The 21811-nt window shown below is 39.9% G+C and overlaps 1 protein-coding gene across 1 annotated transcript in view; it reads left to right on the forward strand.

Moving 5' to 3' along the window:
• Positions 1 to 21811, forward strand: part of Lrrc72 (leucine rich repeat containing 72) — a 50114-nt gene that overhangs the window by 20651 nt on the left and 7652 nt on the right. Inside the window, exons 4-5 of the mRNA XM_027419714.2 lie at positions 14120 to 14201; positions 15271 to 15381. Coding sequence (XP_027275515.1) covers positions 14120 to 14201; positions 15271 to 15381 — 193 coding nt within the window. The remainder of the gene's footprint in view (positions 1 to 14119; positions 14202 to 15270; positions 15382 to 21811) is intronic.

A 21811-nucleotide genomic window follows, 5' to 3' on the forward strand; every position in this document is an offset into this window, starting at 1 on the left:
GGTAACTACAATTCACAACAGAGTTCTAGAATTTACTTCTGTCTCTAACTTACGCAGACTGATCAGTAACTTCCTGCAGGCCACAATCATTGATCTCTACTTTCTGCTACTGGGAGTTTGGTTATTTAAAAATGTCATCAGTAAAACTTTACTGTCTCCTTCCTTTCAGGATTGTCTTTGTTTACCTAGCATATTGTCTTCCAAGGGCAGACATGTTACACTGGAGGATTTCTGTATATTCTAAGACTAATGTTCCATTATACATAAACTACCGATTTTCTTCCATCCCTTTCCTGGTCAGTGGACGTTAGTTGTTTTTCACCCCTGGGATATTTTGAATAATGCAACAGAGAAGGTGGGCGTACAGAATAACTTTTAGAAACCCTGATTTCATGCTTTTGGATACACACTGAGAAATGACATCTCTTATCAGAGTGCAGGAATGCCCCTTAGCAGTCACACTGATGACATTCCCACCATGCTATAGCAGGGGAACACACCATAGTAGTTACACTTACAACATCCCCAACACAGTGTATTAGAGGAATGCCCCCAGAGCAGTCACACTGATGACATTCCCTTGACAACAGTTTTCATTTTTATGACATTTGTCCTACAAGGAGTGATGCAATTAAAATGTTATCTTTATTTACTTATGTGGGAGTGGGGCAGACACACCTGTACCATGGTGCACATGGAGGTCAGACGGTGGCTTACAGAAGTTGGTTCTCTACTTCCTCTGGGTTCATCCTAGGGATCAGACTCAGACTGTTGTGCTTGGCAGCAAATGTCTTAGTCCTCTGAGTATCTTAGCCTAATACATATACCGTTTATGTTTTCTTTGTTTCAAAGACCAAAACACACTTTAATATCTTCAATCATGGTAATGATGCCAGAGGTACTGCTGCTGTTGTTAATGATATGTTATCTCTAAGTTAGTCTTATTTCTGTGTATTTCTTTTTATCTCCATCTTGTATCAGAATTTTACAAACTGTCTGTATTTAAGATGAAAATCTAAAGGCTGGAGAAATGGTTCAGTCCTTAAGAACACTCACTGCTCTTGCAGGGGACCTTGGTTCAGTTCCAAGCACCCACATCTTACAACTGCCTGTAATTCCAGGTACGAGGCAACCAATGCCCTCTTGTAACCTCCATTGGGCATCAGCATGCCAAGGTGCACATAAATAGGTACTCTCTCTCTCTCTCTCTCTCTCTCTCTCTCTCTCTCTCTCACACACACACACACACACACACACACACACACACACACACACACACACACACACATTTAAAAAGTAGTTAAAATGAAAATCTCACTGTGCATAGTAATGCATACCTTTAATCCCATCATACAGAAAGCAAAAGAAGACAGAGGGAGGCAGAGAGGCAGGTGGATCTCTGAGTTTGAGATCTACCTAGCAATTTCCAGGCTAGTCGGAGCTGTATAATAAGACTGTGACTGCATCTCAAAGAGAGAGAGAGAGAGAGAGAGAGAGAGAGAGAGAGAGAGAGAGAGAGAGAGAGAGAAAGGATCAAAGTCTAAATGTTGATTGGAAGTGTAAGTATGTGTGGTTGTGACTTGTCAATACAAACCTCACTGCAGGGTTGTCTGCAGGGAACCACAGTATTGTTAGCAAGGGTCTCTCCTCCTAAGGCCAGAATCCTCAGGAAAGCCTTTGGCAATCGTCTGCCCCAAGGGAAAGACTTTGAGTATCAGGGCTTTGAAATCCAAGCTGGTGAAAATAAGCTGCAACTTGTCAGAATTCGAGGGAGGGAGTGTATTCCTCGGGGTCAGAATTACCTACCTTTAGCTCTGCCTGGTGTCTCTTGTGTGATTGCCTGGGAACTCTTCTGCCCTGCTCTGTTGCATTCCAGTCTGGTCTGCTCTCCTCTGTTCAACTCTGGTCTGCTCTGCTCTAGTCTGCTCTGCTCTGGTCTTTTCTGTGGAATAATCCTCCAGTCTCTGTGTGGCAGGACAGTAAGGTACCTACTGATAGACTAGAAACATAAAAAAAAAAAAAAAAAAACAGAATGTTTGCTTAATTCTCTCTTCATACATTCACTACATGCTCTGGAATAGTATGTGGTATTTTTGCATATGTATACAACACCATTAAAGCATACTAAGTTAATACTCATCATCTAAGTCACCCATAATTTTTATGTGAAGCATTTACAACTATTATTATGAAATATACAGTACACTGTTGTTAACCATTGTCATTTTGTTCTATCTGAAGCATAGTAACCCTTGGCCAATAACTCCTGATTCCTTCCTTTCTCGGCCACTACAGATCATCTTTCTTCTTTCTGCTTTACAAACTCAACTTCTGTAGATTGCCCTCATATAAGTATCATCATAGGGTACTTGTCTTTTTGTGCCTGGCTTGTTTTACTTAGAATAATGACATCTAGGCTACTCTGTGTTGTCAAAATAACAGGTTTCCTTTCCTTTAAAGACTGACTCATCCCATTCCTCATCCATCTATCCATTGATGGTTTGACTTCATATCTTGGCTAGTGTGAATAACACTGCAGTAAACACATTCATTTCAACTCCTTTGAAGATACCTTATGGAATGGGGTGTGTCCTGAGTGAATGTGTGTTATTGGCATAAGCACAGCCATGCCAAGGACCCCACTGCCTCAGACCCATGAGAACGACAAGGCTTTCCCAGGTCAGGGTTAGGGGAGTGGCAAGGTCTTCTCTCAGTTAGAGTTGTTGACAGGGTGCAGAAAGTAGCAACCCCAGCTTCTTCCTCCTGCGTGTGATCAGCATGTCAGTTCTTATCTGCAGGTAACTCAAGATTCACTAAACTGTCTCCTCCTTCAGTGTATAATAAACAGCCATTCCCCTCTCTCCCCGCTAGTGAGTCCCCATCAGGGCACACAACCCACCAGACTGCTCCTTCAGTGTGTAATAAACAATGTCTGCCCCCAGCTAGTGAGTCCCCATCAGGGCACACGTTCCCCCAGATGCCAGCTTTTCTGTGTGTGAGTTTGTAGGTTCTTCAATCCCATTGCCTGTATTAGCTCAATCCTTAAGCAGTGAAGGTTGTGGCAGGTGAATACAGTAGTTGTGTTCTAGTTCATTAAGGAAAACCTATACCATTTTCCATGACAATTGCTAATTTACTTTTCCGCCAATAATGTACAAGAATTCCTTTCTCTGTTTCCTGCATATCCTTATGAGTGTTTCTCATCATCTTTTTTGATAAAAAGTCATTCTAATATATGAGATGATATAACAGTGTGATTTCAGTGGGTATTTCCCTAAAGTTTAATCCTGAGAGAATATTTTCATAAGTACCTGTAATCCATGTTTATGGTCTTCTTTTCATAAATGTCTGGCCAGGTCCTTTGTCCATTTTGTTCTTCTATATGAAACACCTACCGCTTCTGTTTGTGTTAATGAGACTCTGGTCCAAGGGTGCACAGTTATGTAAACTACAAGTTTTTCAGTTCCAGGACCAGGTAAGAACAGAACAATCTGCTACCTATAAACTTGAAGGGTGAAGGCTCTGGGTTAGGCTTATTTCTTGGAGACAGCTGAGATGGCTGAGCTGGTCTGCAACCTATTTATGCAGGGGTGGGTTGAGGGGACACTACTAGTGGTGGCTGCTTTGATTGCCTCAAAAGCCTGGGCCCTACACGGCTGTGGCATGGCAGTACTCCTGTTTCATTGTGTGCTCAGCCAAATGTGGTTCTCCTTCTCAGCCCCTACCCTCCCCGGTCCCCACCAAACCCACACCCCATCCCAGACTTCCTGAACTACTGCCTGCCCAGAATGTAATGCAGTGGAGGAGGGAGAATCAGTGAGGAGCATAGTGCCCCTTGTAGAGCTTCCCTGGCCTCCACATCACACTGCCACTGTCCTTTGCCCATTTTTGTAGATGGGAGTTGCTGTCCCACCTGGTCCTGCAGCCCTTTAGTCCCAAATAAACACACAGAGGCTTATATTAATTATAAACTGTTTGGCCAATGGCTAAGGCTTCTTATTTGCTAGCTCTCTTAATTAGTAACCCATTTCTATTAATCTGTGTATTTCCATGTAGTTTTGGCTTACCGGTAATGCCTGGGTCTCTTTCTTCCTTGGCAGCTACATGGTGTCCCTCTAGAGACTCTGAGTTCCTCTTACCAGAATTTTCCTAGTCTGATAGCACTGCATATACTTCCTGCCTGGCTAAATCCTGCCTGTCCATTGACCAAAACAGCTTTATTCTTCAACCAATAAGAGAAACGTATATTCACAGCATACAGAAGGACATCCCCCATTACATTTTCAACCTGGCTGTTTACCTGCTGTAGTTTTCTTTGTTTCTTTTTTTTTTTGGTACCTAATATGTTTAACCTATTCATCTCTCATTGGATATATAATTTGCAGATGTCTTCTCCCATTCTGTGAGCTGTTTCTTCAAGTTGTTTGTCATTTCTTTCATTGTAGTGGAGATTTTTAGTTCACTGCCCTGTCATTCATCTATTTCTCCTCCTGTTACCTGTGCTTTGAAGGTTATACAAAAAAATCCATCAACCAATCAATGCATGTGGCCTTTTCTGCGTTTTCTTCTAGTTGTTTTATCTTCAGATCTTGTAAGTCTTTAGTTTATCATGAGATGATTTTTTGCATACTGTTTGAGATGAGGATCCAGTCCCTTTCTTCCACATGTGAATAGCCAGTTTTTCAAAAAATATTTGCAGAGGGGACTACCCTTTGTCTGTGTATGTTCTTGGTGCCATCTCAGAGTTTAGCCAAGAAGCTGGAGAGATGGATGAGCAGTTAAGAGTGCTGGCACCTCTTCCAGAGGGCCAGAGTCAGATTCCCAGCACCTACATGTCAGCTCACAAATGTATGTAACTCCACTTCCAGGGGATCTGATGCTCCTTTTTGGACTCTGGTCACTGCATGCAGGTGATGCATAGCCAAAACATCCATACACAAAAATAAAAATTAATTTAAATATTAGTTGGCATAAGCATCTAGGTTTATTTCTAGGATGCCTTTATTGTTCAGGGTTTCTCATTTTACATTGGTGGCAGTTGCTTTCATGTTGTTTTAAAATCAGGGAGTAAAATGGATCCAGATTTACTGTTTTTGTGCAAGAGATTTTTGGCAATTTGAGGTCTTATGTGGGTACATGTGAATTTAAGGATATTTTTCTGCATTAAAAAAAGTGTCATCTAGAAAATTGATAGAAATTGCATTGTTTGGGTGCTGTGGACATTTTTAGATGGTTAATTTTAAGTCAGGGAATGGGATATCTTTCTATTTATTTGTATTTTCTTCAGTTTCCAGTATAAAGGAATTTTTTGACTCTTTGATTAAACTTACATATAAATATTTTATTGTTATTCCTACTATAAGTACTATTATTTTCTTAATTTCCTAATGTGGAGTCAGAACTAGATTGACCACAGATAGTTTATTAAGTACTCACGCAACAGAGAAAGTCCTGCTCAGCCAGGCGGGAGAGGGAAAAAAAAAAAAAGAGCCACATGCATGCATCCCTGATATTTAAAGCATTGCTAGGTTGCTCTGACCATGCCCAAGTGGGCGTGGTTAACGTCACCTGTGCCAGACCCAGAGTTGGTGTGGCCAGTATTTCTCTCTACAATTCCCCTTTTATTCTAAAAGGGGATTAAAACTTAATGGTGTAAATTATCTATAATTAACACTCATAAATGTGAATTATAAGAAGATATAATAATCTACTAATACCACATCTTAACTATGTCTATTCTGACTAAACCTTAAAGTCATCTGAAAGAGATGTCCAAGCTTGAACACCTCTTTCCAAACCCAACCTTAAACAATAGGAAACTAGCCCTAACTAGGTGTCAAAAATGGTATCAGGATGTGGTTTTACAAACTTCCACATAAAAACTTCACAAAAGCTTAAAAAGGGATTTTAGAAGCAAAAGAACATAGACAAGCATAACTTCTTGGTAGCAGCATTTTCTCAGGTGGTTTCTGTTTTGCTAGAGCCAAGCAGAAACTCCAGCGGCCCCTTTAAGAGGGGTTTCCTGACTCAGCATAAGCAGAAAAAAAAAAAAAAACCCACAGGGCTCTTGCTAACAATTCAATAGTGAGTATGAGCAGCTGGCTCTCCAAGCCAGCAGCCTGTTGCTTGATAGCAACATAGACCAAGGCAGTGAGCACAGCTCTAAGTGCTGGCAGTAAACCTACTCCCACCATCTTGGAAAGACAGTGGCTAAAACAGCCATGGCTTTAATTTAGCATTGTTGTTTAGCAGATAAAAGATTGTGTGGCCAGAAAAAGGTAAAGATTTACAGTAAAGACAGATTCAGATGAAGAAAAACTTCAAAGGTTTACAGTGTATTTAAAAATACATGTAGGCTTGTGAGAGCAAAGAAACAGGATAAAGTGTTTTTAAAAAAAAAAAAAAAGAAGAAGAAATAGAGTAGCACACGTCTTTAATCCCAGCACTCTAGAAGCAGAGGAAGGTGGATTTCCACAAAGAAACCCTGTTTCAGGGAAAAAAGAAAAAAAGGAAGTAAAAGATATAGAATAATAAACAAGCCACGTAAAGATGGAAAATACACACAGAGTCTGGATACTATATGCTATATTATTGTCTTTAAATTGTTTGATTGCTGAGAAAGAGCTACAGCTGCTAAAACACATTTGATTATAAGTGCTGCTAAATTAGTCCAACTTATATATTTTAAAAAGACTTTGACTTCTAAATTTAAATATAAGGACAGGTTACTTGGGAAAAGAGTTTTTACTTGTGTTTCCACAGAAAATGGAAAGCTATGGATTACTTCCAGACTAGTATGGTTTGATCAAGCAAGAACCCCTGAAGCAGTGGCCCAACTGATTCGACACCCAAAGCAGCTGATATGATGCAGCCATAGATGACTACAGCCAGGATTTCTGTGTTTTATCATGATCCCCATGGTATGGACATCGCCCTCAACCAGAAGGAAGCAGTTTGGAATGAACAATGCCCAAATTCCCAAATATTGGTTATAAATGTTTGTTTTCATTTAAATGGAGTTGGTTATAAATGGTAATGATCACAGTCAATCCCTTTTTAAAGGAAAAAGGTAAATAGGTTATAGAAATGAATAATTTGCATTGGTATGGATTTTTCATTTATTGATAAAAATTTAAGATCAATTTTGTTACATGTAAATTTCTCCTCTTTAGGTATTGTGTTTATACATATCTTTTAAAACATAATGCATAATTAAATAGAGTATATATAGTCAGGTATAATAGTCAAAACTTAGGTTAGTTAGGTTTTCTAGATATACAGAGATGTATTTGAGATGCATAGATATTCTTCAAACCTTTCAAAGACCTAAAAAAATATGGCATTTAAATGGCTTAGGGTTTTTCAGGGCAGTGAGACACAACTGCTCCTGGCACACCAATTATGTCAGAAAGGAAGATGGGCATCAAAGAAACTCATTATGGAGTTTGTCTTCAACATGGCAAGATTAGCCATTTGGGCAAGAAACTGCTCTTGCCTGGACTATTTGATAAACTGGACATGCAGGACCCACAGGAAAGTGACTGCTGAACTTGCAAAACAAGACAGTCCTGAAGGGTTCGTGCTTCATGGAGAAGTCTACCAGACACACTGTGGCCTATAGGCTGAAGATGGATGCCCCAATGTTACAGAGGAACTTCAGGTAACTGTCCAGGCAGCTAGATGTCTCTGTCATATTTAGAGTTTATATATTATCCTTCTGTGGTCTCTGATGGGGTTGAAGACAGATAGTTATGGTTATAGTTTTCTTTAGTTATTATACAAGGTAAACTACATATAAAACCTTGGACTCACAAAGATAGGATAGATGATAGAATATTTTCTTTAAATCTTGCTAAATGTGAATGAACTAAATATTGTAACTGTAGTTCTTACTTGGATAACTGTTTTATTATATATTTTACTATGTTAATGTTAAAATCCTTCTTTTTATTTAGACAGAAAAGAGGAGATGATGGGAGAGGTCCTTCTGTATATATGTTTGTCTTATTGGTTGATAAATAAAATACTGTTGGCCAATAGGAAAGCAAGTTAGGCGGGACTAGGAGTAGAGGAGGATTCTGGGAAATGTAGTAAAGAGAAGTCTTGTAATGCAGGCAGGAAGTGACATAGCAGGAGACTCAGAATATAAGCAGGGACAAGCAGGAAATCTCATTCTCTTCCTCCTCCTCTCTTCTCTGTGGAGCCGACATGTGATCCTGGCAAGAGAAGACGCCTGCCGCTGGTGTTCGATAAAATAAGTTCTTATAAAATATATAGATTAATAGTTATGGTTGATAATTAAAACTGAGCTAGCAAGTAAGAAATCCTAGTCATTGGCCAGTAGCATTGTACCTAACATAATATAAGTCTGTGTGTGTTATTTTGGGGGCCCATGTGGCAGTGAGGCTCAGGCAGCTTGGAGTAAAGATTTTTCATTACAATCTCCCACTGGGATAATTTCTTATTATTCTCTAGAGGTTGATGTTTTTTTTATTTTCTTGTAGTGCTGGGGATTGTCCTCAGGACCATGTACATGCTAGGCAAATACTCTACAACCGAGCCACATACCCAGTCTTATTAACATCAAGCAGTGCAACTAATTTTCTGTGCTTATATCATGTCCTATAACTTTATTTAAATCCATTGATCAGTCCTAAAAGGTTTTAAAATGTTTTATCAGTATATATCAATATACACAATGTTGTATTTCATTATGACATCTTTACACATGTACATAATAGACCATTTTAATAGGGTTTGTTAGTAGTAGTGTTCAGGACTTCTACATTTAAGATCCTGTCATCAGCATATAAAGATAACTTCATTTCTTCCTCTCCTATAAAGAAGCCCTTTTATTCTAGGACTTTTATTAGTATGTGGGAAGTGATAAGAGCATGGACCTTTTATCTTTGAGAACAAGCTCTCAGCTTTTCACATCTGAAACTGATGTGAATTCATCATATGCATATTTTATTGAGGTCCATCGCCCCACCGCCAATCTAATCTCCTAATAGCTTTGACTTTGTGCATGATTTTGAGGTTACCTGACAAGTCAAAGCTCTTGTGGTCTTGTTTTACAATCATACCAAGTTTTTGAAGCCAGTCCATATATTGTTATACATATATAAGGGATTTGCTTTTTCTTTATATTTCGGGTCAGTTATTTGAGATATATTGAGACATTTTGGGAGGTGGAGACCAAAATATAAGAAATAATTTATAGAATAATTTTCATGACTTAACCTAGTTTCCAAGTGAATGACTTATAGGTCATGTATACAGATGTACCACCAACTAAAGAGCCTGACTCTTGCCAGTGTTTGACTGGAGCATCAGTCAGGCTTAGATTTGAATCTTGACTTTGCTATTTACACACTCTGTACCTTCAGAAAATTGTTTAATTTTTCTGAGCTATAATTTCCTCCTGGGCATATGGTAGAAAAAATAAAGAACATTAAATAAATAATATTATCCTTCCTTAGGACTCACCCTCCCTGGGGAGCAGAAAGGGTATGTTATAGGGAGTTAGTGGGGGGCAGGGGAAGTGGGGAGGGAAAGGGAACTGGGATTGACATGTAAAACAATCTCATTTCTAATTTAAATAAAAATAATAGAGAAAAAAGATCCTTCCTTAAAGAACATACTACAAAATATTTGCAAAATCATCTGTCTTAATGCCTTACCTATAGTAAGCAATGAATGTCCTCTTTTTGAAATATTTGTTTATTTCCTGTGTATGTGTGTACCCCACATGTGTGCATGAACTTGCAAATATCTGAAGAGGGCATTAGATCCTCTGTATATGTGCTCTTAACTGCTATGGAGCTATCTTTCCAGCCCACATTCTATTTATTTCTTCTCCTTGCTCCTAAATTACCAGCTCTCAACTCTAAGCTGTTTATTCCTGTACATGGGGACTTTGATATTGTTCAGAGGATTGTAATTGTCACACTGGAAAGTGTATGCTATTGGCACCTACCAGTTATGGGCTAGGGATGTTACTGTGTATACTACTTCTGTGTCCAGGTTGCCCCATGCCAAGACCAACCAAGAATTATCTAATCCAAATGGCCAGCAGTAGCAAAGACGGAGCATCCTTGCTCTAGAACTTTGTGCCTACTTTGTTTTTTATGCATACTGGTCTTCATTTACCCCAGCATCTTTTAAAAGTATTTTCCATGCAAGAGCTCATATGAATTAATAACAGTGGTTAAATAATGAATGAAAAGTACTTGCTTTCATTGTAATGAAATATATACAATGTAATATATACAATGCCAAGCTTTAAATTAAGGTCTGTGATTTGTGAATGTTGCAATAAATATAAATCTTACTACCATAAGATTCTTCCTTAGAAAGAAAAATGTAGATTTTTAATGGGTAACTATGTTACCATTTTATTTTAATAATGATGTATCATGATCTTCTCATTCTCTTTCTGGCTTTAACAACCTGCTAAGTTTCCATTCTATTAAATTATGAGAATTATACCTTGGAACCATCTCATTTTCTTCCATTCCCATTAGTTTACTTCGGACCTTATAAGTTCTCCTGATTACAGTAATGGCTTCCTGACTTATCTCCCGCCAAAACACACTATTTTATCTTGAAGCTTTCTTTCTGACATGAAATTGGATGGTGATGCTCTCCTGCTCCATGTCTTTGAATGGCTTCCCAGAGCTGTCCTGATCTGGCCTAATTTCTTTCCTTTCCACCTCATCCTGCTTACCTCAACACACCCAACATTCTTTATATCTCAATAATCGTGACCTATAAATGTTACTATCCTGATAAAACTAGGATTCTACAGCTGAGTTGACACTGTCAGGATTGACCACATTCTTCTTATGTGGATCAGTAATTCAAGAGAAAGAAGCCTCAAGTCTTTAGCAATGGCTATAAATTTGTATCAGGAGAGTGACTGGTGTAAGATTCCCACACTGCTGGCTATTATTAGAGCAGGATATGGTGAGGGGACAGGACAGAAGGCAGTGGATTCCAGCCAGAATCCAGTAGGAAATGCACAAAGGGACAGGAAGCCAAGGGGACTTCCTTTCCTGCTTGGGATGGTTCTTCCTACTTTGGGAAGTCATGCTTCCTTTGGTCTTGATGAAGCTGTGGCAGCATTAGCACTAGTTGTGCTGAGTGAATGCCGTCATGATTGGGTAGAGACAAGCCTGGGAAATAAGATGAGTAGTATGTGTGCCTATTATGGCATCATAAATTGTGAGCACTGCCAATATAAGAAGTTGAAGAAAATTTGCCAAAGCAGAGGGACACTTACTTCCAATAAGTGCTTCAAGACAGCTGGGTTGACATCTATATAACTGACTACTCATCAAATGTAAAACAGATCTGTCTCACCAATAATAACAGGTTCTAGCTTTAGGAAAAATAAGTTTATATCTGTGATCAAGTGTTTCTATATTTAAAAATCATGTAAAATTTGATTAGTAATTATTTCATGAGGACACTCTCCCTGGCATTATGCATATATAGTATAGTCCTATATTGAGCATAAAGCAAATATTCTTTTTTAAATTTTTTTGAGTTACAAACAAGATGGAATTGCATGACAATCCCAGTTCCCTTCTTCCTCCTGTCCTCCCCTACCCCCCCAACTAAAACTCTACCTATCACATATCCTTTATTCTAATCTACCCCTGACTCAACCTTTCTGCTCCCTCATGACCTCTGCATCCTTCCTTTTCTTCCCTTCTCATTCTTGTAGCTCCCTCCCCCCCTTCCCATGCTCCCAATTTGCTCAGGGGATCGTGACCCTTTCCCCTTCTCCAGGGGACAAAGTTTGTCTCTTTTAGGGTCCTCCTTGTTTACTAGTATATCGGGCAGTGTGGATTGTAGACTGGTAATCTGTAGGGAAGACCCGAGGGCGTGGTCAGGCAGACCCTAAGCAGGCGTGGCTACAGGTTCCCCTACAGTAATCCTTTACTCTATGTCTAAAATCCACATATGAGTGAGTACATATCATGTTTGTCTTTTTGTGATTGGGTTACCTCAAAAGCAAAAATTCTTAAATTTAATTATCTGCTACCATTAAAAAATATCTTTCTGTGTCCTGTGCTCTACTATATCTCACCATAATTCAAACAAAGAAATGATTTTTGTTGTTGTTATTGAGATTATAGAGTTGGGGGCCAGGGAGGTGGCTCAGAGGGTAAAGGCACCTGCCACCAAGCTTGATGACCTGAGCTCAATTCCCAGAACTCACATGGTGGAAGGAGAGAGGCAACTTCTGCAATTTGTCTTCCAACCTCCATACATGTACCCATACATATGCACAAAAATAAATTAATTAAAGTGTAAGAAATTTTGAAACATGATTTCTAGAGTAACAGTATTCACATTGTGATGACATGAGTGAAGTCTTCTGACATGTGGCTTAGCACTGAGTACCCAAAGCATTCATACCTATGTATGTATGTATGTATGTATGTATGTATGTATGTATGCATGTACATATGTAGCATGTAACTCTGCACCTGAGACTTTTTAAGAGTATTATTGTCCTTTTGAATTTTGAAACAAATCTTAAAAATAAGATATGGGCTGTGTAGATGGAAGTTTCTGTCCTGCCTGGCCCTGCAGCCATTCAGTCCCAAATAAACACACAGAATCTTATATTAATGATAAACAGTTTGGCTGATTGTTAGGCCTCTTATTGGCTAGCTCTCTCTTAATCATTAACTCATTTCTATTCATCTGTGTATCTCCATTTGGTCTTGGCTGACCAGTGATATCCAGGCCTCTTGCTTCCTCGGCAGCTACATGGCGTCTCACTGACTGTGCCTCTATCCCTGTTTGGATTTCCCACCTGACTACATTTTGCCTGTCCATTGGCCCAAACAGCTTTATTCATCAACCAATAAGAAACAAATATTCACAGCCTCCAGAAGGACATCTCCCATCATGGATGGAGGCTAGAGTGACGGCCCGGTGGTGTAGAGCGCTTGTTGCTCCTGCAGAGGACATGGGTTTGAGCCCCAGCACTCATGTAGTAGTTGATAACCACCTGTAACCCCAGTAGCACAGGACCCTGCACCAGGCATGCACGTGGTGCACATACATTCATGCAAGCAAAACATTTCTTTTAAAGGCTGTGGCTGGGTTTTAAGATTGGGTTTTACTCTATTGTTAGATGAGCATGGCAGTGGGAAGGAGAATAGAAGGACGTGGCTCCTTTCCTTAGGGAAGACACAAAATTGCAGTGCTGGGATATAATTGTACCAGTAAACTGCAGACATGGTCAAGAAGACCAAGACTCACCACGGGAAGGCCTAGGGAAAAAGAACCAAGAGAAAAGCAGAGAAAGGGCAGGCCCATGCTGTGCCTCATGCTCTGACTGTGGCTGTGGCTTGCTGAGCTGTTAGCACCAGCCCTGCTTAGTGGAGTTGTCTCCTTTATTTAGGTCACAAATACCTTTGTTTCTGTGGATACAAAGGATATTAAAACAGCAGAAGAGATGTACTGGAGAGCAGGGCAAGAAGAAAGTTTAGCACTGGGCCATTACCAATGAGTTCTGGACCAGAGAGATATCCAGAGAAATACAAAAGATGGCAAAACACAGCAATAAAACAGTTGGGAGATGCAAGGACGATCAAAGAATTATTTGAGAGACTCTCCAGAATTGTGAAAATGTACTATGGCATGGTTTGGTGTGTTTTGATGACCTAGATCTGATTCTTACACGTGATCAGAAATGTACCTAGAAGAAAGGATGTGAGGGCAAAGAGAAGCCATAGCCCCTACAGATAGAGATGTGGTTGTACATTTTCTTAGAGAGCTCTCCACAGTAACAGATGAAGGCTTGGTGTGCAGAAGTCCAGTGATACCATTCAGGCCACAACTGGGTAATTACAGTTAGAAAGAAAATCTGGGGCCAGGTGATAGCAGCTCTGAAAGCCAGGGACAGCTGGGCCCAAATGTGCTCAGAAAACTTTATTGTTAAGTTGCTTAAAAACACCCTTTCTATCACACAGCTGTAACAAAAAGTAGTTTGGGTACAACTTGTAGCCCAGTCCAAATGGCCACAGTAATAATGGCTGTTAGAAGCCACACTTATGTTGCCTTATGATTACAAAAATATAAATTTTCATTTCAGCTACATGGAATAGCATTTCTAACTAGAAACTATTGTCTGGCAGAACTGTATCTACACAACAATGAAATATATGAGATAGAAGGTACGACTCAAACTTTCTTGATTGAACAAATTTTCAATTAAATAATAACTTTGAACTGTAATGATTGCTAACAACATACAAAAGTCTCTTTCACCATGTCTACTAAATATGTAATATCTATTTTAAAATTCCATATGTACATTTAATTCTTAAAAATGTGTTAGAACATTTTTCTAGTTCAATATTAAAGGTTTTACTCAAAATTTAAAAGGATTTTTTTTTTATATAGTAGCACCATTCTACTGTATAGTCGGACACAAACTAGCTACTCTGGAACCCAACTTTAGCAACATTTAGGAGTAAGAATAAATATAAAAACTATACATTATCTTAGAATTTTTATTGGCTTTGATTTTATCAGCCAAGTTCCTGTTTCCACTGACTTAATTTTATAGCAGTCTCTATGCCGACAATTTCAAGCCAGGCATAAAAGTGTATGACAGGTCGTGATCAGGAAACATGATGAGAAAGCACTTGGTTATAAAATAACGATGAGACCAAAATGTCAAACATTTTCACACCCATAATAAGCTCTTAAACTGGTAAGGAAGAAAACAATCCAATTCAACTATAATTTGATTATCATATAGATTCATCGCACTTTCATCTATGTTAAAAAATGAATTAAAATGTGCAACTCAGGAACACAAATATGAAATGAATATATGGTTTTCCATTCTACAAATAGCTAAGCAATTTGAAAAGAATGTATTAAATAAATGAGAAATCGTTCTTTGATTTGTATTACAATTCTAAGTAGTGGTTTACATGTATAGGCACCCACATTGCAAAAACAAACAGAAAGAAAAAGTATAACTCAAACATGAAATTCAAACAATCAAAATCACTGCCACAGTAAAATGACTGAAGCAGCAACAGTAGCAAGAAATGGCTTTACAGCCCCACATCATAGCCAGTTTTTATTGCTGTATGCTTAATTATAATTCAGGATATCATTGATAGACATTTCTTTTTATGAGCTACAACATCCAATTACTGTGAAAAGATTCTTATTTATATTTGTCGCTTTAAAAAGTAAAATTTATCCAACAATATTTTTGTTTTTTAGGCCTGCATAATTTGCCTTCATTGCATATTCTTACGTTGCACCACAATGAGCTGACAAACATTGACGCTACGGTGAAGGAACTAAAGGGGATGCAGAATCTGAAGATCCTAAGTACACACTGCATTTCTATGTCCATAAGTTAACAGTGGTAGCACAAGACGTTAGTTTTCCTTTCTGAAGTTCAGCTTAGAGAAGAAGGCTTGCCACTGAAATGTGTAACTAGAATTTATTCTTAACACATCTGAACTCTGGAATCCAGTTGCAGAGAGGGAGGAGCGATAAGCAAAGGGGTCAAGACCAGGCTGGAGAAACCCACAGAAACAGCTGACCTGAGCAAAGGGGAGCTCATGGACCCCAGACTGATGTATGGGAGGCAAGCGTGGGACAGACCCAGACTCCCTGAAGGAGGAAGTCACTTTGGATGTCTGGATAATCTATGAGGCTACTGATAGTGGATCAGTATTTACCCCTAGTATACAAATGAACTTTGGGAGCTCTCTCCATATAGAGGGATACTCTCTCAGCCTAGACACACTGGAGAGGGTCTAGGCCCTGCTCCAAATGATATGGCAGACTTTGAACATCCCCTCTGGAAGGCCTCACCCTCCCTGGAGAGCAGAAAGAGGTTGGGATAGCAGAGGGGGTGGGGGCAGGGGAGGAAGGAGGGGAGGGAGAGGGAACTGGGATTGACATGTAAAAGAAACTTGTTTCTAATTTAATTTAAAAAAAGAAAAAAATATTAAAAAAAAAGACCACAAGTTTTGAGGCAAGTTTGGGAAACATTGTCAGACTTTGTCTCAAGACATTTCTTAAAAAGAAAAATAATATTCCAATCTTTTGGTATTTAAAGAACATTCAAATTAAAACTTATAAAGGAGAGAGAGAGAGAGAGAGAGAGAGAGAGAGAGAGAGAGAGAGAGAGAGAAACAGGTAGAAAATCATTATTAGTAGAATGATAGGTCATGAAAGGTGAAAATGAGAAAAGTAACAAATGGGGATCTGTATGTCCAAATCTACTCTTTTGCTTTTGATCTCAAAAGTCAGTTGTTTCATTCCAATTATAGGAGCTATCTCTAACAGGCACATCTGCACAGGCAGAGGCAAGAGGCAGCTGCTCTCAAGTGGGTTTGTATCTCAGGACTGGGTAGATTGGGGAGTAAGAGTGATGGGGGAATAGAAAGGGTATGATGTTTCTCTTGGAATGACAGATGTTTTAAAAATTGATTATGGCGACAAATGGTTCAAATAATTGCACTACTGAGTATGCATGAATTGTGCACTCTAAGTGGGTAAATATATGTGACATAAGGTATATTAATAAAGTAAATTAACAAACAAAAACAACATTGAGATTTTCACATTTAAGAAACAGCCTTCATTCTCATCATGCCCAGCAAGACAGTGACTGCTAAAGTGAAAGCTGTATATATTTACGAACAGATCAAAAACAATCAGTGAAGTTCACCTCTCAACATGCTTATTCTCAAAGGGTTAATAAGCATGCACACAGCTACAAGGCTGATGATTCCAGGTGTCAGAGGTGGAAAGGCTCCTGACCAATGAGGTTTGCAGACCTGAGCATAGAGACTCTGCTGGTCAAGACACAGGCATATTCCCTTCCTTGTCTTTCAGAATCGTGTGAACTAATGTTGGTGGTAAAGGTTCTGATCATCACAGAGAGGAACTAAAGCTTCTGGGGCTTTTCACTGTTATCAGGAACATCTCATGTCCTTAAGGAGATATGACTGGTGGAATCAAAAGTAGACTTTTAAAAATCCAAATAGTGAAAATCACAAAATCACACCAAGTTGTTGGCAAGCCAGGGATTACTTTAGAGATAAGCTAAGGCTATATACCATTAGGAATTTTTCTGAATTCTGATATTCTATCAGAGTCTTGGATTGGTCTGCCTATTTACCTACTCCTCCCATGTCAATCAAGGGTTTCTACAATTAGAGTATGCTAGGCCCAGATCTCTCTATATCATTGTTTTCTATAAAACAGGCTCCTAGCTATCACCAGAACTCTTTAAACACTGAGATAATTCTCCAAAGCAATTCTTAAGAAAACCTTCTCATTTGATGCTACTTTGAAACAGGGAAACCAAATTAAGGTATTGCAGGATATAAATAAAATAATTAGGAAGTTGCTTAGAGTCTAGAAATTCTGCTAAGTGGTAAACAGACTCAATCAATTGCTGCTTTAAAAAAAAAAACATACCTTAATAGAGGGAACCATTATAGGTTTAAAGAGAAATCCGAGATCCTCAAGGATGACACCAACTAATAATCTAAGCAATAGTGGAGAGGCTACCTTAAATGCCCTTCCCCGATAATGAGATTGATGATGACCTTATATGCCATCCTAGAGCCTTCACCCAGTAGCTGATGGAAGCAGAAGTAGACACCCATAGCTAAACACTGAGCTGAATTCCTGGAATCCAGTTGCAGAGAGGGAAGAGTGAGGAGCAAAGGGGTCAAGACCAGAGTGGAAAAACCCACAGAAACAGCTGAACTGAATAAGGGGGAGCTCATGGACCCCAGACTGATATCTGGGAAACCAGCATAGGATGGACCCAGACCCTTTGAACATGGGTGTCAGTTAGGAGGCCTGGGCAAATAGATTGCCCATAGGGGGCCTCTGGTAGTAGATCAGTATTTATCCCTAGTACACGAATGGACTTTGGGAGCCCATTCCACATACAGGGATACTCTCTCAGCCTAGAGACATTGGGGAAGGCCTAGGCCCTGCTCCAAATGATATGACAGACTTTGAAGATCCCCCATGGAAGGCCATACCTTACCTGGGGAGCTGAAAGGGAATAGGAGAGGGAACTGGGATTGACATGTAAAACAAGCTTGTTTATAATTTAAATTTTTTAAAGAGGGAAGAAAACCCTGCTGCTTTAAACAATAATCACCATAGTAATGTTTCTGACGTCCTTTCTGTTAACAAATTGTTCTCTTACAATCCTATTTAAAATTTCACAGCAATTCTATCATAGGGTTAGAATTTTTCCCTCCTCACTGGTCAATCTCAGAGACTTAAGAAATTATTATTGTTGAAACCCATACATGCCTTGTTTTATTGATCATTTATCAACTGATTGATTCATTCAATCTTCATAATTGATTCATTTGATGCATAGGGAGCCACACATTTGCCATCTGTTTCTGTTTTTACTCACATATCCCAAAGCTGAAGAAAGCCTACTCTGGGCTTCTATAGGGTTTAAAACTTGCAGGCTCATCAAGGAGTTTGGTGCAAAACTATTCGTACAATTAGCTGCATGTAACGTCATCTCTTAAGTAACACTGTGCTATAAACAACATTCAGAGGACAATATGCTGACCCTTGTAGAGAACAGGGCTGTACATAGAGCCCAGATGCCTGGTTAAGAGCTGAACATACCTGAATCCAACCCAGGTTCTGGTGTTCAGGGTACATCTGAACACATGTGTCAGGCCGGGTTAGGGATGAAATAGCCACATTCTTTAAAGGCCAGTCTGGTAATAAAACATCCATGTTACTACTTGTCATGACAGTTAAAATCACCTCTACTTAAAACCATGATGATATCTTTCAAGTTACAGGAACATGTCCCACTGGAGAAACATGTCATGGGGCCATTTCCTTGAACTCAGTTAAAAAGAAATCACTTTCTGAAATGCTTGGTAGCGCGTGTGGTCCAATGCCCTGGTCTTGTTGCAGGCATTCCACAAGGAAACAGTGTGTACTCAGAAGATGTCTAACAATTTGTACCATGATGTCCTTACACTAGGTTCTTTGGAGGCTCGTTTGCCATCTTAGAATAGACTCAGCTGATTAAAATGAGAAAACTGTGTGTTTTTAAATGTCGTAAGTTTTCTCTTTTCAAGTAAGAAAACCATGTAAAAATCTAAAGTGTTACTACTTCAATCTCTAAGTTCTTCCGAGGGTGAGAAAACAGCCTGGGGGTAAGGCTCCAACCCATTTCAACACTGCACCCTCCTCTGGCATTTATGAGAAAAATTGCCAACAATTGCCCAGGAGACGGAGGGCTGGGAACTTCAGGGAGGCCTGAAACCAGAAGCAGAGTGTGAGGTCTGGTGCCTGGAATTCTTGTCTTCCAGGCCAAGCAGGGCCCCACCTCAGCTCTCCAGGAGGTCTACCTTTCCACACCCTCTCTGTGCAGCTCTGTCTTCCTCTTCCCCTCTGCACTGCAAATTCTGTGACAGGGAATCCTCTAGTGTCTCATTCCACTGTGCCAGGAATGCATTCTCCCTTCAGTCAGCCTGCTCCTCTACCAGCATGTACTTGTTAGGGTTATGTTGCTGTGGCAAAACATGGTGACCAAAAGCAAGTTTGGGAAGGAAAGGGTTTAGTTGGCTTCTACTTCACATCATAGTCTGACACCTCAGGAAGTCAGGACAGGAACTCAAACAGGGCACACACCTGGAGGCAGGAGCTGATGCAGAGCCCATGGAGGGTGCTGCTTGCTGGCTTGCTCAGCTTGATTTCTTTTAGATCCTAGGACCACCAGCCCAGAGGTGTCACCACTCACCATGGGCTGGACCCTCCCACATCAATCACTAATCAAGAAAATGCTCTACAGGCTTGCCTACAGCCCAATATGATGGAGGCATCTTCTCAGTGGAGGTTGCCTCCTTTCAGAGAGCTTTAGCTTGTGTCGGGTTGACATGACACTCACCAACCAGCACACCACACTACGAGAGAAACATCAACAAGGCACTTACCCCATCCCCTTTGCTCTTAAACTTTGTCCTCATCCTTCAAATTGTCTCCATTTCACTAAATCCACTTATCAACTTGCATTTCGTCACAGGCACGACCTTCCTAGTGGAGTTTCGGGGACCAGCCTTGTTAGAGGAGCTCTGTTTCCACGGGTCCTACACTCCAGCATTCTCTCTTCTTGCCATCAGCAGTGTGCTATTCTCAGCTGTTGATAAAAGGCATGGGGAAGGAGGATGCTGGGAGAGAGGTGGACCTCAGGGCCTCTTCTTCTGAGTCTATCTATGCCTTGGAGCGTGGGCTGCCTCTTTCCAACAAGACAATCTATGAAGTAAACAGAACTCCTAGGTCATCCCTGTTGCTTATGTGAAGAAGGGAATGCTATGCTCACCCCCTTTCCATCTCTGCTCTACCCCAGCTTTCCTGCCCTATAAAGGAAGTCAAGGAAGATTGTCTTACTCAGAGTGTTGAGTGACAGCCCACAAATTTGGTTAGAAGCAGATAGTGCTAGCAGGAGAGATGGTGACCCAGCTTTGTGTGGCATCAATATCCAGCTGTCTGATGACTAATTAGCAAGCTGAACTTCCTTCCACCAGGTGATGTTCATTTGAGTTTTTAATTCCCTCATGTGATTCTCCCATCTATTAAAACAGATGTGTTTCTTTGTTGGTTATGTCACTCTTTTTTTCCTCTTTGGAGAAAAGCAAAGAGTCTCTAACTCCAAAAGTAGCCAAGGATGACCTTGAACTTGTGATTCTCTTGCCCCCCCCATTGTGCTTTGATTGCAGGTATATGCCACTACATCTTGTTTTACGTGGGGCTAAGGATTGAACTTGGCGCTTCATGCTAGACAAGCACTGTAGCCACCCAGCTATAAGACCAGTCTACATCAACTTTTTTCTAAAGTGTTTTAAGACTATTTGGGCCTTTGGGATGGAGAGATGAGATGGCTCAGCTGTTAAAGGCCAAGGCTTATAACCAAAAAGACAAGACTATCTAGGTCCTTTTCCATGATGATTTTTAGGTTCTGCTTTCATTTTTTTTAATGAATGGGAGCCAATTATTTAATGACTCTATCGTTGTGTGTCTTCCTCTTGTCTTTCATTAAGGAACTCCACACTTGTGACTCATCTAACTCAAGCTGGTGTAGTAAGGTGGCAGAGACATTTTGATATATTATTGGGTAAATGTAAATTGCTTAGACTCCAACTTCCAAATTAAGATAAGCAAGACAGTGCTGGCGCCACTGAGGTGTACTTTGTAAGTAGCCTCGAGGGAAAGGCGGATTAAATAGTATTAACCTATTGAAAGCGAAAGTGTAAGCAATTTTGCTTCATAGCTGCTGCAGGAATGTGCCCATACATCACACAAAGCTTTCAGAACAGTCAGACACAGGAAACTGGCTTCATATCTCAGAAACTTAATTTATGGTAATTTTAGGACCAGCCATCCAAATTACATAAATTCAGAAAGTATAATACTTAGTAGCATAGATGCGGGAGGTGAGGGGAAAGCAATGGAAAATAAGATTGCTTCCTTCTGAAATGCAAGAGCTAGGAAAAAGGGAAGAATCACATTGAGGTGTCTTCCAAATTATTCAGTTCAACGTGTTTTTCTCAGGCGATGTCCTCAGTTGTACACAGTTCTGCCCCATGGTTTCTGTTTTAAGATGGGATAGAATGAACCACAGTGAGCACAAGGGCTTTACTGTGTAGCCGCCTTGTTCACCAGCGATGCCTGCTGCTATGTCTGCGGGGCTAAAATTAGATGAAGTCAGAAGCAACTTCAGTCAAGCATTTGTCTCACATGC

The sequence above is a fragment of the Cricetulus griseus genome, chromosome 5 (genome assembly GCF_003668045.3).
Source record: "Cricetulus griseus strain 17A/GY chromosome 5, alternate assembly CriGri-PICRH-1.0, whole genome shotgun sequence".
NCBI classification, from domain to species: Eukaryota; Metazoa; Chordata; class Mammalia; order Rodentia; family Cricetidae; genus Cricetulus; species Cricetulus griseus.